General features: G+C 44.1%; 1 protein-coding gene across 1 annotated transcript in view; it reads right to left on the bottom strand.

Moving 5' to 3' along the window:
• LOC124613638 (thymus-specific serine protease-like) overlaps window positions 1-13,888 on the bottom strand; it is a 60,809-nt gene extending 46,921 nt beyond the window's left edge. Inside the window, exon 1 of the mRNA XM_047142353.1 lies at window positions 13,809-13,888. Within this exon, the coding sequence (XP_046998309.1) occupies window positions 13,809-13,888 (80 nt within the window). The remainder of the gene's footprint in view (window positions 1-13,808) is intronic.
• Window positions 13,889-14,144: the final 256 nt, after the last annotated feature.

Raw genomic sequence — 14,144 nt, 5'->3', positions numbered from 1 at the left:
GACAGAAAGGACTTTGCTCTGATGGGAACGTTTGGTTCTGCCTTGTTGTTCAGACAAGAGCCTTAAGGTTAGGATAGATATGAGAGACGGTATTCTTTGATAAGTCAGTAGAGAGAACAAATGGTATGGAACTGTCTGTGCTTTTCTTCACGTAGCCGGGATATCTGTGTAAATGATGGTAAAATGTGATCAAGGAGTCAAACATCACAACTACAACGAACACAGGCATTCATAATCAGTTTCCTGGGAACGGCTTTGTTGGATAACATCGCTGAAATCAATAATTGGACGTGTAAGTGTTTGTACAAGTTTCTTTTTCAGGTCAAGAGGTAAGAGTGTATTTGTAGGGCATGGAGAGATGATCATGCCTTCTTGCACACTGCAGTTATTTGCTCAGTCCAAATTAGATTTTTATCTATAATTGCTCCTACATTTTTTGATGAAGGAGAGAAGTTGATATTTATCCCATTTAGGATTAAAGACGGTGGAATGACCAACCGGTACTCTACATCTTGCGCCCATTTTGACAGTTCACACAGGTCGGTATTGAGATTCTGATAACTGTCTTCAGGTCTGTAGCTATTGCACTTAGATACAGCCAGAGATCATCAACGCTTATGTATTTTTCTTTTGGACAAGATTGATGGCACATCATTTACGTACAGGACCTAATACCGAACCCAGGGGGACGTCTGATCCTACTTGCCTTGCACTGCGGCTTTATGGTGCTGGACATGACGAATTTCTGGCGAGACGTCAGGTATGAGCGAAACCATTAGACTGAACTTGATCAGAAGGTTAGGCTGCTAAGTTTGCCAAGTGAAATGTCACAAGCAGCGATGCCAAGGGCTTTTCTAAAGTTTAAGAAACACATGACAGTTGCTTCTTGTGTATCCATAACAAGGTTCAAGTCATCATCTTTATTAAGGAAGATGTTGCGCTGTCATGTTTGGCCTTTTCCAAGAACGTTATGAAGCTTAGCTTTGCCGTTAACAACCTCTATACTGTTCAAATGGTTCAGATGCACTATGGGACTTAACATCTATGGTCATCAGTCCCCTAGAACTTAGAACTACTTAAACCTAACTAACCTAAGGACAGCACACAACACCCAGTCATCGCGAGGCAGAGAAAACTCTATACTGTTGCTGGTACTACAATTATAATACTATATTCCAACGTTTTGTAAGACAAACTGGTTCATTTAATCTTATTTAACCATTCAGTGATGCACTGGACGTGAGGTTATACTGCTGTTTTTCCTTGATGAAAGCCGGCCGAAGTGGCCGTGCGGTTAAAGGCGCTGCAGTCTGGAACCGCAAGACCGCTACGGTCGCAGGTTCGAATCCTGCCTCGGGCATGGATGTTTGTGATGTCCTTAGGTTAGTTAGGTTTAACTAGTTCTAAGTTCTAGGGGACTAATGACCTCAGCAGTTGAGTCCCATAGTGCTCAGAGCCATTTGAATCATTCCTTGATGAACGGCGGTCAGTGAGAAAACACTGCCGCGAAGTTCCGACCTGCGTTTGTAATAAGTCCGTGCCAACATTAAACTGGCACAAGTCAAGTCATAACTGCACGTTCTCAATGCAACCGCTGGTGCCAGACTCCATGTCTGTTCCAGGAATCACATGTGCTATACTTTTATGCTATAGCTAAAATTTTAGAAGCTGAGTGTCTGAAAAATAGATGCCATTAAAAGGGTATATTATCGAAATTTTGATCATCATCAGCTTACAACGAAATTTTTAACAACAGTGGTTTTAAAATTGTATCATTTAATTAGTTACATTTAGGTAGTTAATATTTTAGTACTTTCAACATCGCAGCACAGTCAGCAATTGTGATAATCTAATATATAAGAAACTATAACCCTCGATTGCGGTAATGAAACCAACCATTACCTAGGTTTCAGTCCAAATAATTGAGCCTTCTTCAGAAGATACACCAGAATTTGTCTAAGAGGCCATGGTCTAGAAATAAAACTAAAACAGCCAGAATAGGCGTAGTCACGTTTTAAAAATGTGTACTAAGTCTTGGTGTTGACTTAGAACTTATGTACCGCATTTTTAAAATGTGACTACGCCAATTCAGGCCGTATTAGTTTTATTTCTAGACCATGCCCTCTTAGACAAATTATAGATTCAGGTATATCTCCTGAAGAAGGCTCAATTATTGGGATGAAACCTAGGTAAAGTTTGGTTTCATTACCGCAATCGAGGCTGATAGTTTCCTATAAATTAGCTAATATTTTAATTGACATACAAGAAACTGTTAGGGATTATACTGGATATTTTCACATAGTAACATATTTTTCAATCCGCCAAAGTACTATTAAGGCTGAAGCTGAATATACTCTGCCTTTACATGTGGTAATTGTCAATACACCGGGAGAGAGCGTACGCATTTTCACGTAAATAATCACTAAGACTGTATATATAAATAACTGTTAATGTTCACTATCACGATGGCCAAAGACTGCGCCTCTTACGCGGGAAATAAATTATCGAGCATATTGGCAAGTTGTATGCCACATGGTAGAAAAATTAGTGTTTAACGTTCAGTCTACGAAGAGGTAATTAGAAGTAGAGTACAAATACAAATTCGGACTGGGAAAGAACTGAGAAAGAATTTAGCCAAACTAGTATAACAGGAACTATCCAAGGACCGATACAGGGAATCTACGAAAAACCTAAATCTATATTACAGGCCTATGATGTTAACAAGCATCCCCGTCAATGCGACTTCACTGTACTGTATCACTTCGCTCATGATTTTCTTCGGGAATTCAGAAGACTCATTACAGTGGCTCACGTAGAGCTGATGCACCTATACTAGAGTGTTATGCCGTAGTACGAGTGGCGTTCAATAAGTAATGCAACACTTTCTTCCTCGTCAAATTTCGGTTGAAGAAATGCGGAATTTGTTGTGGGGCATCGTGGAATACTTCCGGTACAGCCCCTGTCGTTTCGTGAAGTTCCGGTAAATGGCGGGGCTACACATGTCCTTGAAAATGGCGTCTGTAACAGCAGTGCATTCCAAGGAGAGAGCGGTCATTGAGTTTCTTTTGGTGGAAAACCAGAACATCGCAGATATTCATAGGCGCTTGCAGAATGTCTACGGAGACCTGCCAGTGAACAAAAGCACGGTGAGTCGTTGTTCGAGGTGTCTGTCATCATCGCAACAAGGCCGCGCAAACTTGCCCGAACCCTCGCGTCCCAGCCGCACAGAGCTGTGACTCGTGCATTGCTGGAACGTGCAAACCGTTTCCTTCGAGGTGATGGACCGATCACAGTCAAATAACTCGCTGCACAGCTGGACGTCTCTGTTGGTAGTCCTGACACACTCGTAAAGCAGGTGGGATACTCCAAGGAGTGTGCCCGCTGGGTTCCTTCCCCGCCTAACAGAAGACCATTCTTTCTTTTTGAATCAACAGTCTTCTAACTGGTTTAAAGCAGCCCGACACAAGTTCAACCCCTTAACCTCAGAGTAGCACTTGCAACCTACGTCCTCCACTATTTGCTGGATGTATTCCAATATCTGTCTTCCTCTACAGTATTTGTCCTCTACAACTCCCTCTAGTGTCATGGAAGTCATTCCCTGATGTCTTGACAGATGTCCTACCATCCTGTCCCTTCTCCTTGTCGGTGTTTCCCACATATTCCTTTCCTCTCCGATTCTGCGCAGAACCTCCTCATTCCTTACCCTACCAGTATATTTAATTTTCAACATTCGTCTGTAGCACCACATCTCAAATGCTGCGATTCTCTTCTGTTCCGGTTTTCACAGTCCATGTTTCATTAACATACAATGACGTACTACAAATGTACATTCTCAGAAATTTCTTCCTCAAATTAAGGCCTGTGTTTGATATTAGTAGAGTTCTCTTGGCCAGGAACGCCCTTTTTGCCAGTGCTAGCCTGCTGTTGATGTCCTCCTTTCTCCGCAGGTCATTGAATATTTTGCTGCCCAGGTAGCAGAATTCCGTAACTCCATCTACATCAATCCTGATGTTAAGTTTATCGCTATTCTCATTTCTGCTACTTCACATTACTTTCGTCTTTCTTCGATTTACTCTCAGGCCATATTCTGTACTCATTAGCTTGTACATTCCATTCTTCAGATCATGTAATTCTTCTTCACTTTCATTCAGGATAGCAATATCATCAGCGAATCGTATCATTGATACCCTTTCACCTTGAATTGTAACTCCACTCCTGAACCTTTCTTTTATTTCCATCATTGCTCCTTCGATGTACAAATTGAACAGTACGAGGGAAAGACTACACCCCTGTCTTACATCCATTTTAATACGAGCACTTCGTTCTTGGTCGTCCACTCTTATTATTCCCTCTTGGCTCTGGTACACATTGTATATTACCCCTCTCTCCCTATAGCTTACTCCTCTTTCTTTCAAAATTTCGAATATTTTGCACCATTTTACACTGTCGAACGCTTTTTCCATGTCGACAAATCCTATGAACGTGTCTTGATTTTTCTTTAGCCTTGTTTCAATTATCAACCGCAACATCAGAAATGCTTCTCTGGTGCATTTACCTTCTGATCGTCATCTAACACATCCTCAATTTTATTTTCCATTCGTGTGTATATTATTTTTGTCAGCAACCCGGGTGACTGAGCTGTTAAGCTGATTGTGAAAAAATTCTCGCAGCTGTCAGCTCTTGCAGTCTTCGGCATTATATGGATGATATTTAACTGAAAGTCAGATCGCATGTCGCCAGACTCAAACATTCTATCACTTTATTTTACATATCCATCTTTAACACGCATACTTCTACACACCAACGTGAAATAATCTATTTGTTGCCACTTCCCCCAGTGACCTTAGAAATTCTGATGGAATGTTATCAATCTCTTCTGCCTTATTTATTCCTGACTCCTCCAAAGCTCTCTTAAACTCTGATTCTAATACTGGATCCCTTATCTCCTCTAAACCGACTCTTGTTTCTGCGTCTAACACATCAGACAAATGTTCCCCCTCATAAAGGCATTCAATCTACTCTCGCCACCTATCCGTTCTCTCCTCTGCAGTTAATAATGGAATTCCCGTATCAATGGTGCCACCCTTGTTTTCAGTTTGTTTTGATTTTCCTGTATGCTGAGTCAATCCTTCCGACAGTCATTTCTTTTTCGATTTCTTCACATTTTTCTTAGCTTGTCGTTCCTTCCTATTAATTTCATTCCTCAGCGACTTCTTTTGTTACCCATGGTATCTTCACGGCTACATTCTTTGTACTTATCATTTTCCTTCCAACTTCAGTGAATGACCTTTTTAGAGATGTCCAATCCTCTTCAACTGTACTGCCTACTGAGCTATTCCTTATTGCAGTAGCTGCAGCTTGCAGAGTACCTCATCATACCTTAGTATTGCATATTCATTCTTCCTGACTAATCTAACTTCAGCCCACTCCCGTTACACTGTGATCTGAATCTATATCTGCTCCTGGGTGCGCCTTGCAATCCATTGTCTGATTGCGGAATCTCTGTCTGACCACGATGTAATCTAACTGAAATCTTCAAGTATCACTGGGCCTTTTCCAAGTATACCTCCTCCTCTTGTGGTTTTTGAATAGAGTATTCCCTATTATTATTACAGGACTCAATTAATCTTTCTCCTCTCTCATTCCTTGTCCCAAGCCCATACTGTACAGAAACCATTTCTTCTGCTCCTTCCACTAGAACTGCGTTTCATACCCCCAAGACTATTAGGTTTTTCATCTCCCTTTACGTACTATATTACCTTTTCAGTATCTTCATATACTTTCTCTATCTCTCCATCTTCAGCCTGCAACGTCGGCATGTATACCTGAACTATCGTTGTCGATGTTGGTTTGCTGTCGATTCTGATAAGAACAACCCTATCACAGAACTGTTCACGATAACACACTCTCTGCCTTCCTTCCTATTCGTAACGAGTCCTACTCTCGTTGTACCATTTTCTGCTGCTGTTGATATTACCCTATACTCATCTGACCAGAAATCCTTGTCTTCTTTCCATTTTACCTCACTGATCCCTAGTATATCTAGATTGAGCCTTTGAATTTCCCTTTTCAGACTTGCTAGCTTCCCTGCCACGTTCAAGCTTGACATTCCACGCCACGACTCGTAGAACGTTATCCTTCCGTTGGTTATTCAATATTTTTCTCATGGTAACCTACCCCTTGACAGTCACCTCCGGGAGATCCGAATGGGGGCTATTCCGGAATCTTTTGCTAACGGAGAAACCAAGGCTGTTGGCAGAATGAGGGTGACTTCCTATGCCGGAAACCTTCAGCCGCTAATGCTGATTATTAATCAAAATTTAATTGGTAGCGGTTTTCGAACCGGAGACTGAGAACGTTTTGATTAATAATCAAAGACGCTACCCTTAGACCACGGCAGAAGACCGTAAAGAACAATGAAGAACCGTCTGTGAGCAGTTGCCCAATGAAGGGTAGACTCCGCGGGAAGCAGTACATGGATGATGTGGAGGTTACTGATGCAGCAGCACGTTGGCTCCAAGGTCGACCAGTAGTGTGAGACCATGCGGGCATACAGGCCTTTCCATAAGGTGGCGTAAGGTGATCGCATTGAACGGAGGTTGTGTTGACGAATAGGGTTTTGTAGTGAAAAGACTTGAGAATAAGAGATTTATTGGAAAACTGAATAAAACCAACCTGCTTTCAGGAAAACCACATGTTTGCATTACTCGCCGAACGCCTCTCGTACAAGGTTTTAGCGTAAAGTACGGAAAAGAATAATTACTTTAGCATAAAGTTTTTAAGTGCAGTTCTTTTACCTGAGAAAATTTTGTAGCAACTTTGGTTTTATAAAATGGAAACGTACGCTTTTAGCAACGTTCAACAGATCTTGGTAACAAACCTACATTCACGTGACAGATAACCATATAGTAGGATGCCCCCTTATCAATGGCGGGGGATGTCTGTAGAGAGATTAGACTTACATATGGTTCGTAAAGAAGCTATAGGAGAAACAATCTGGATGATTGACTGATCTAGCCTTGTAATGTTAGCCAATTTGTCATTTAAAACGCAGCTGCTGCGAACAGGTAAAAGGAAGGGGAAGCTGAAGCCGTTAGATTTCCCTAGGACATGCAATTGTACTGTAAGACTTAATCCTGCAGTAAAATAGTCATTTACTGGCATATACAGGCGAGAATTTCTCAGGAGGATATAAAATTTTTGCAAAGAGCATTAGGCGACTATTGACAGAAATAGGGGAAAGGAATACAGTACGATGCAAATGGTTAGCTTTGAGAGACAAAATAGTAGAGGTAGCAGGGGATCAAATGGGCAAAAAGAGTGTGTGTGTGTGTGTTGGGGTTTATGGGCGCTCAACATCGAGGTCATCAGCGCCCTGACACACAGTAAAAGGAACGAATGTGGAGAGACCTAATGAAACTGAAAAACACACTCAAAGCAGGAAAAGAGGGAAAATACGACCTGAGAAGGTAAAACCTAAGGTAAGGGATAACATAGCGACAAGGATGACATAGGAAACCGTCAGTGTCTGGCCACTTACATAAAATATGGGCGAGCTTGTCACACAGGAAACAAGTTAAAATCCCCTCCCTAAAATCTTTGTAAAAACATTCGACATGGCACAGAACTTTAAAACTTTAACCACATTCGTCCGAGTGTTGCCTAAAAGAGTTGGCAGGTCCGCTGGCAAGGCAGCCGCGGCCCGCTGGTCAGAAAATAAAACGCAATCCAATAAAACGTGGCGCACAGTGACCTGGACGCCGCAAGCACCACACAGTGGAGGGTCCTCCCGCCGGAGCAGGAAGCCATGCGTCATAGGGCTGTGGCCTATTCGAAGCCGAGTGAGGAGAACCTCGTCCCGTCGATGGGGCTGAAAGGAAGTACACCACACACGCGTTGTGGGCTTGACTAGACGGAGCTTATTGTCAGTCACGTCCAGCCACTCGTCCTCCCACCGACACATGACTCGGGAGCTCAACAGCGAGGTGAGTGCGTGCAAGGGGATAGCACACTGAGATACGTGTGGATCAAGACACGCTTCCTTGGCTGCGAGATCTGCCCCTTCATTCCCAGCAATGCCAACATGCCCCGGAACCCAGCAGAAAGCTACAACCTTCCCCAGTCGCTGTAGTCGGAGGAGGGCATCCTGGATGGTCTGGACTACTGTAACTGCCGGATACAAATGGTGCAATGATTGAAGGGCACTGAGGGAATCGGAACAGACAAGAAATTTAGGAGAGGAAGAATGTCTCATCTCCTCCAGCGCCCGCAAGATCGCAGACAATTCTGCATCAAAGACCGTGAAAGGCGGAGGCAGTCGGACCTTAAGGACACGATCCGGAAAAACAACGGAGCAGCCAACGGAATCCCCTTGTTTCGACCCATCCGTAAAAACCGCTACATAGTCGTGGTGCTCAGATAAAACAGCAGAAAATGCTGCATGAAAAACGGTGGCAGGAGTGCAACCCCTCTTGTACTGCAATAAATCTAAAATCACTCTGGGCCTCTTCAGTAACCAGGGTGGCAGGTGGTTAAAACCCTGGATTTGGGGTTGTACAGACTCCACACCGAGCGACTCTAGAACACGTTGCACACGGATCCCAAATGGCAACGTAGCCCGGGGACGGTGGGAAAAAAGGCGGTCCAGAGGTGGATGGGCAACAAGGCGGTGAGCAGGCGAGCTGGGAGCCGCAAGAAACTTACAAGCCTGGCGCACCAGAAGGAGCTGCCGCCGGATGGTAAGTGGCGGTTCGCCAGCCTCAGCACAGAGACTTGGTATGGGACTGGTCCGATAAGCACCCGTGGCCAGTCGAATCCCAGCATGGTGGACAGCGTCAAGGATCCGCAAATAAGACGGCCTCGCTGACCCATATACTGTGCACCCATAGTCCAGCCGCGAACGCACAAAAGCCCGATAAAACTGAAGGAGACGCGCCCTGTCCGCGCCCCAAGACCTGTGGCTGAGGCACTTGAGGATGTTGAGTGCCTTCAGGGATCTGGCTTTCAAGTCACGTAGGTGTGGCAGCCATGACAACCTGGAGTCAAAAATTAGTCCCAGAAACCGCACTGCGTCTCTAAAATGTAGGACAGCATCCCCCATATGCAAGGCAGGCAAAGTAAAAAGACGACGAGAACGATTAAAAGGAACACAAACACACTTATCGGCAGAAAACCGAAAACCTGTCTTTGCAGCCCACTCCTCTAACCGCCGCACTGTTAGCTGCAACTGACGGCTCACGGTTGCAACACTGGAGGAGGAACAGAAAACAGCAAAGTCGTCCACAAACAAGGAGCACTGTACTGGACTCCTCACTGTAGACGTTATACTGTTTATGGCTATGGCAAAGAGGGTAACGCTTAAAACACTGCCCTGGGGGACACCGTTCTCCTGCTCAAAGCGATCAGACAGTGTGTTACCAACGCGGGTCCGAAAAAACCGCTGAGACAGGAAAGACCGAATGAAAATGGGGAGGCGGCCACGAAAGCCCCATTGATGCAGTTGTGCAAGAATACAGTGTCTCCAAGTAGTATCATATGCCTTGCTGATATCAAAGAAGATACCGATACAGTGATGCTGACGGAGGAAAGCCTGCTGAATAGCCGCCTCGAGGAGTGTCAGGTTGTCGACTGTGGACCGAAATTTTCGGAATCCACACTGAAAGCGGCTAAGGAGCTGCCTGGTCTCTAGCAGCCAGACCAGACGACGGTTAACCATTCGTTCCAGGGTCTTTCCGACACAGCTTGTCAAGGCAATACTACGATAACTACCGGGACATGTGCGGTCCTTTCCTGGTTTGAGTAGAGGGATGAGAATTGCCTCCCTCCACGAGGTGGGGAACACTCCTGTCTGCCATATGAGATTAAAACATTCGAGGAGGATTTCCTTTGACGCCGCTGGCAGATGGCGAAGCATGGAGTACCGGATGCGGTCGTAACCTGGTGCGGTGTCAGAAGCCGCAGTAAGTGCCGATTCAAGTTCCCACATGGAGAAAGGGGAGTTGTAGGCCTCAGAATTGTTCGACCGAAAGTCCAGCTTCGCTCGTTCGACAGTCGCACGGTAGCGACGAAATGCTGGACCCAAAGACAAGTTCCAGTAGAAATAGTTGGCTAACACAAGATACCGAATTCAACTAATGAAAGAGAAAAATATAAAAATGCAGAAAATATATTTTGCAAATGATAATACACACGTCTAAATATTTATATTGGTGTGAAACGCAAAATGGCAAAGCAGGAAGGTCTAGAAAAGAAACAGAGAATTGTATAATCATGCATAACTATAGAAAACACAAATTCCACGTACAGGATGACTAAAGTGACCTTCTGAAAAAGGAGAATCAGCTGTATGAGAATCAAGAACTCAAATGAAACGGCAGAACTATGCAAACATACCCGCAAAAACGTCGAAAGATGGAGTACATATACAAAGGAAAAAATCTTCTAAATAATGTAATGAAAAGGGGAGAGGAAGTAGATGAAAATGTGTAGGGAGATGTAATATTGCGAAAGCAATGTGTGAGGCCACTGAAATACCAAAGCCAAAACAAAGCACCTGGAGTAGACAACAGTCCCTCGAAATATTTGAGAACCTTTGGAGAACCCTAACAGAACTATTAAGTGTCATAGGCAAGATGTGTGAGACACTGAAAACACCTTCACACTTCAAGAAGAATGCAATAATTTCAATACCAAACAAAAAAGGTGCTGAGTAAGTGAATATTGCCCTCCCGGGTAGCCGCGCTGTCTAACACCCTGCTTTTCGAGCGGGAAGGCGTGCCGGTCCCCAGCACGAATCCGCCCGGCGGATTCGTGTCGAGGTCCGGTGTACCAGCCAGCCTGTGGATGGTTTTTAAGGCGGTTTTCCATCTGCCTTGGCGAATGCAGGGTGGTGTCCCTTATTCCACCTCAGTTACACTATGCCGGCGATTGCTACGCAAACACTGTCTCCACGTACGCGTAAATCATTAGTCTACCACGCGAACACCTGGGGTTACACACGTCTGGTATGAGACATTCCCTGAGGAAGAGAGGGGGATAGGGGGCTCCACTGGGGGCCGAACCGCATAATAACCCTGGGATCGGTTTGGGGCGGCGGTGGGGTGAGTGGACTGCTGTAGCCTGTTGTTGGGTTGTGAACCACTGAGGTCGTTTCTAGGTCCCAGGTTCAACACACGCACAATACACAAGTAAATATTACAGAACAATCAGTTTAATAAGTCAGTGTTGCAAAACACTTACAAGAATTATTTACAGAAGAATGAATAAATTGGAGATAAGAGTGGATTCTGGTGAAATGTAGGAACACTGAGGCAATAATGACACTACGACTAGATCGACGAAAATATGGAAACACCACAAACGCAACACATTACCATGCCTCACACGTTAGCATTCAAAACATCTTCAGTCCTCTCGGAAAGGACAAACAGAGATAGTGTATACTTCTCAAGGAAATCTTATGCCATTCTTCGTATGAAACAGTGGCAAGTGCAGGTAACGACGATGGACGTGAATATTGATCCTGCCCACTTCTCTCTACAGCAGGCCACAAGGCCTCAACAATACTGCGATCTGGTGTTTGTAGTGGACAGGGGAGCTGCGACAATTCATTCTCGTGCCCAGAAAATCAGTACTAATGACAGTCCATTAGTCCATAATACTGTAACTCACATGAGAGTGGCGCCTCTGTTAGAATCCAAGAAATGCACTGTGCGGGGTTAGGCCAATACACATTTAGTAGGAAGATAATCTACATCTACATACATACATACATACTCCGCAACCCACCTGACGATGTGTGGCGGAGGTTTTTTTTTTTTTTTTTTATCAGTCTACTGACTGGTTTGATGCGGCCCGCCACGAATTCCTTTCCTGCGCTAACCTCTTCATCTCAGAGTAGCACTGGCAACCTACGTCCTCAATTATTTGCTTGACATATTCCAATCTCTGTCTTCCTCTACAGTTTTTGCCCTCTACAGCTCCCTCTAGTACCATGGAAGTCATTCCCTCATGTCTTAGCAGATGTCCTATCATCCTGTCCCTTCTCCTTATCAGTGTTTTCCACATATTCCTTTCCTCTCCGATTCTGCGTAGAACCTCCTCACTCCTTACCTTATCAGTCCACCTAATTTTCAACATTCGTCTATAGCACCACATCTCAAATGCTTCGATTCTCTTCTGCTCCGGTTTTCCCACAGTCCATGTTTCACTACCATACAATGGTTACTCCAGACGTACATCCTCAGAAATTTCTTCCTCAAATTAAGGCCGGTATTTGATATTAGTAGTCAAAGATAAATTGGAAACTTCTGTCACATGTATAGAAGTTTGGATCTAGTACTCGTAATACTGAATCGAGTGAGCGATGATCTAGAAAATATTGCCCGCATCAGGGACATTACGTGACAAAAGGAATTCTGTTATACGGGTGTTTTTCGCTAAGGGCCTAATTGTGCCTTTCTAACTGGGAATGCTCTAACTTTTCCACTCTGTTTAGAGGAGCTGGTAAACTTTTCTATTGCAAATTTCATAAGTATTATCATCAGCATAATACGCATAATCTAACCTATGGAATTAGAACTCAGACTTAACCTACGAGAGTTTCAAGATTTTAGTGAGATTTAACATAGGACTTGTCTTAATGAGACACTGGCTTCATGACAAGCAGCGTGTCATTTATCACGGACTCCGTATGTGGTGGGTTTTGAATTATGCACAACTGTGTTCCTGTACGATCTATGGCTAATTAGCAATATGATGAAATCAGTCAATTCTGAAACCCTATGTTGGGTTACTGGGACACAGTCATTCCAGCCATATAATGCAATGAATGGAAACTGTCATAGTGTGCGATATGGAATAAACTCAATTCAGTGACACACATTGCGCTGCTATTATGCACTGGGAGCATGTTCGATCACGAGGAACAACTGAAAATTACATTTCTCGTCTCCCATCACCTTATAAAGAAGTGTAGCTTCTTCTGGCCTCTGACTGACTAGGGTTCGAACAGGGACTCCAGAATGGCGTGACGCAAGAGGTTAATACACGACAGGAGTTGCGTGCAGTGAAAGAGGTGCATTGCATGGGCACGTAGTTTCAGTAAAGTCATTTAATCGGTAAATATCCTAGTGGTGAATGTGAGTGGAGAAAGACGTGCATAGCGCATGTTTGCGTTGTAAATAGTACCGATTTCGATATTGTACGACTGCAAGTGTGTGAGATAATTCGAAAGTGCCTGTGTACACGGCTGGTACTTATTCCACAAGGGTTGTTCTCGTTATCAATAAAAATGTGTTGGCATCAGTCAAATGTTTGAATAGTCATATCCAACAGTCAAGCTGCCTACTGATTTTTGTAGCGTTTTTAGTTGTTCTCGAGGTGAGCGCTATCGACTGTGCGTAATGGACATATGCACAGAAGACTCCAGGTTGATAGAAAGAAAATTCGCGATGTGTGTCTAAATTTTACGTGTCCGTTTGCAACGCTCACATATTTCTGTGGTTACAACCAGCACATCTCATAACATTTTAAGTTGTACCATCGAGAGGATTTGCTGCTTCCCGGTTTGTGACGTCTGTCAAACATCTCCACGATCAGTCTCATGTGCATAACTTTGGTTTGTCAAACCTACGTCAGTAACAAGCTGTTCATTCAAAGTGACGGCCGGCAGCCTTCCAATAGAAGTTTGTCTCATTCTCAGGTGTTGATGATATTTTGTCCATCTCCTGCAGCTCAGGCTAATAGATTACGTGTAGTTTTGACTCCAGTCTACGAACTGTTAAGGAACGTGAATACGGTGTACTCACCTAGTGGGCCTACTGGAACCATAGAATCGATGCTCCAGATCCAGCATGAGGGCGCCATAACTCCTGGCCAGCGTGAACATGAATCCTCCACTCACTCATGAAGAGCTGGCTTCGGACTCCCCACCGATGAACAAGAAGACAGGATTTCCAGATTTGTAGTATCTGTCGTTGCGGTAGTAGAGCTGCAGAATAGGCCACAAATTATTGCAGTTGAGACAACTGGTGAGTGCAAAGATGTGCTTCACTCCAGTGTTTCATAGCCTATGTACTACAACACAGAGACCAACTGTAATGAGAAGAGCACCTATCTGCAGAACTATGAAACTGAACGAAAAA

Source organism: Schistocerca americana, chromosome 4 (assembly GCF_021461395.2).
Source record: "Schistocerca americana isolate TAMUIC-IGC-003095 chromosome 4, iqSchAmer2.1, whole genome shotgun sequence".
Lineage (NCBI taxonomy): Eukaryota > Metazoa > Arthropoda > Insecta > Orthoptera > Acrididae > Schistocerca > Schistocerca americana.
Note: the sequence above shows the minus strand (reverse complement) of the source record. Positions and strands in the feature narration are given on the sequence as shown.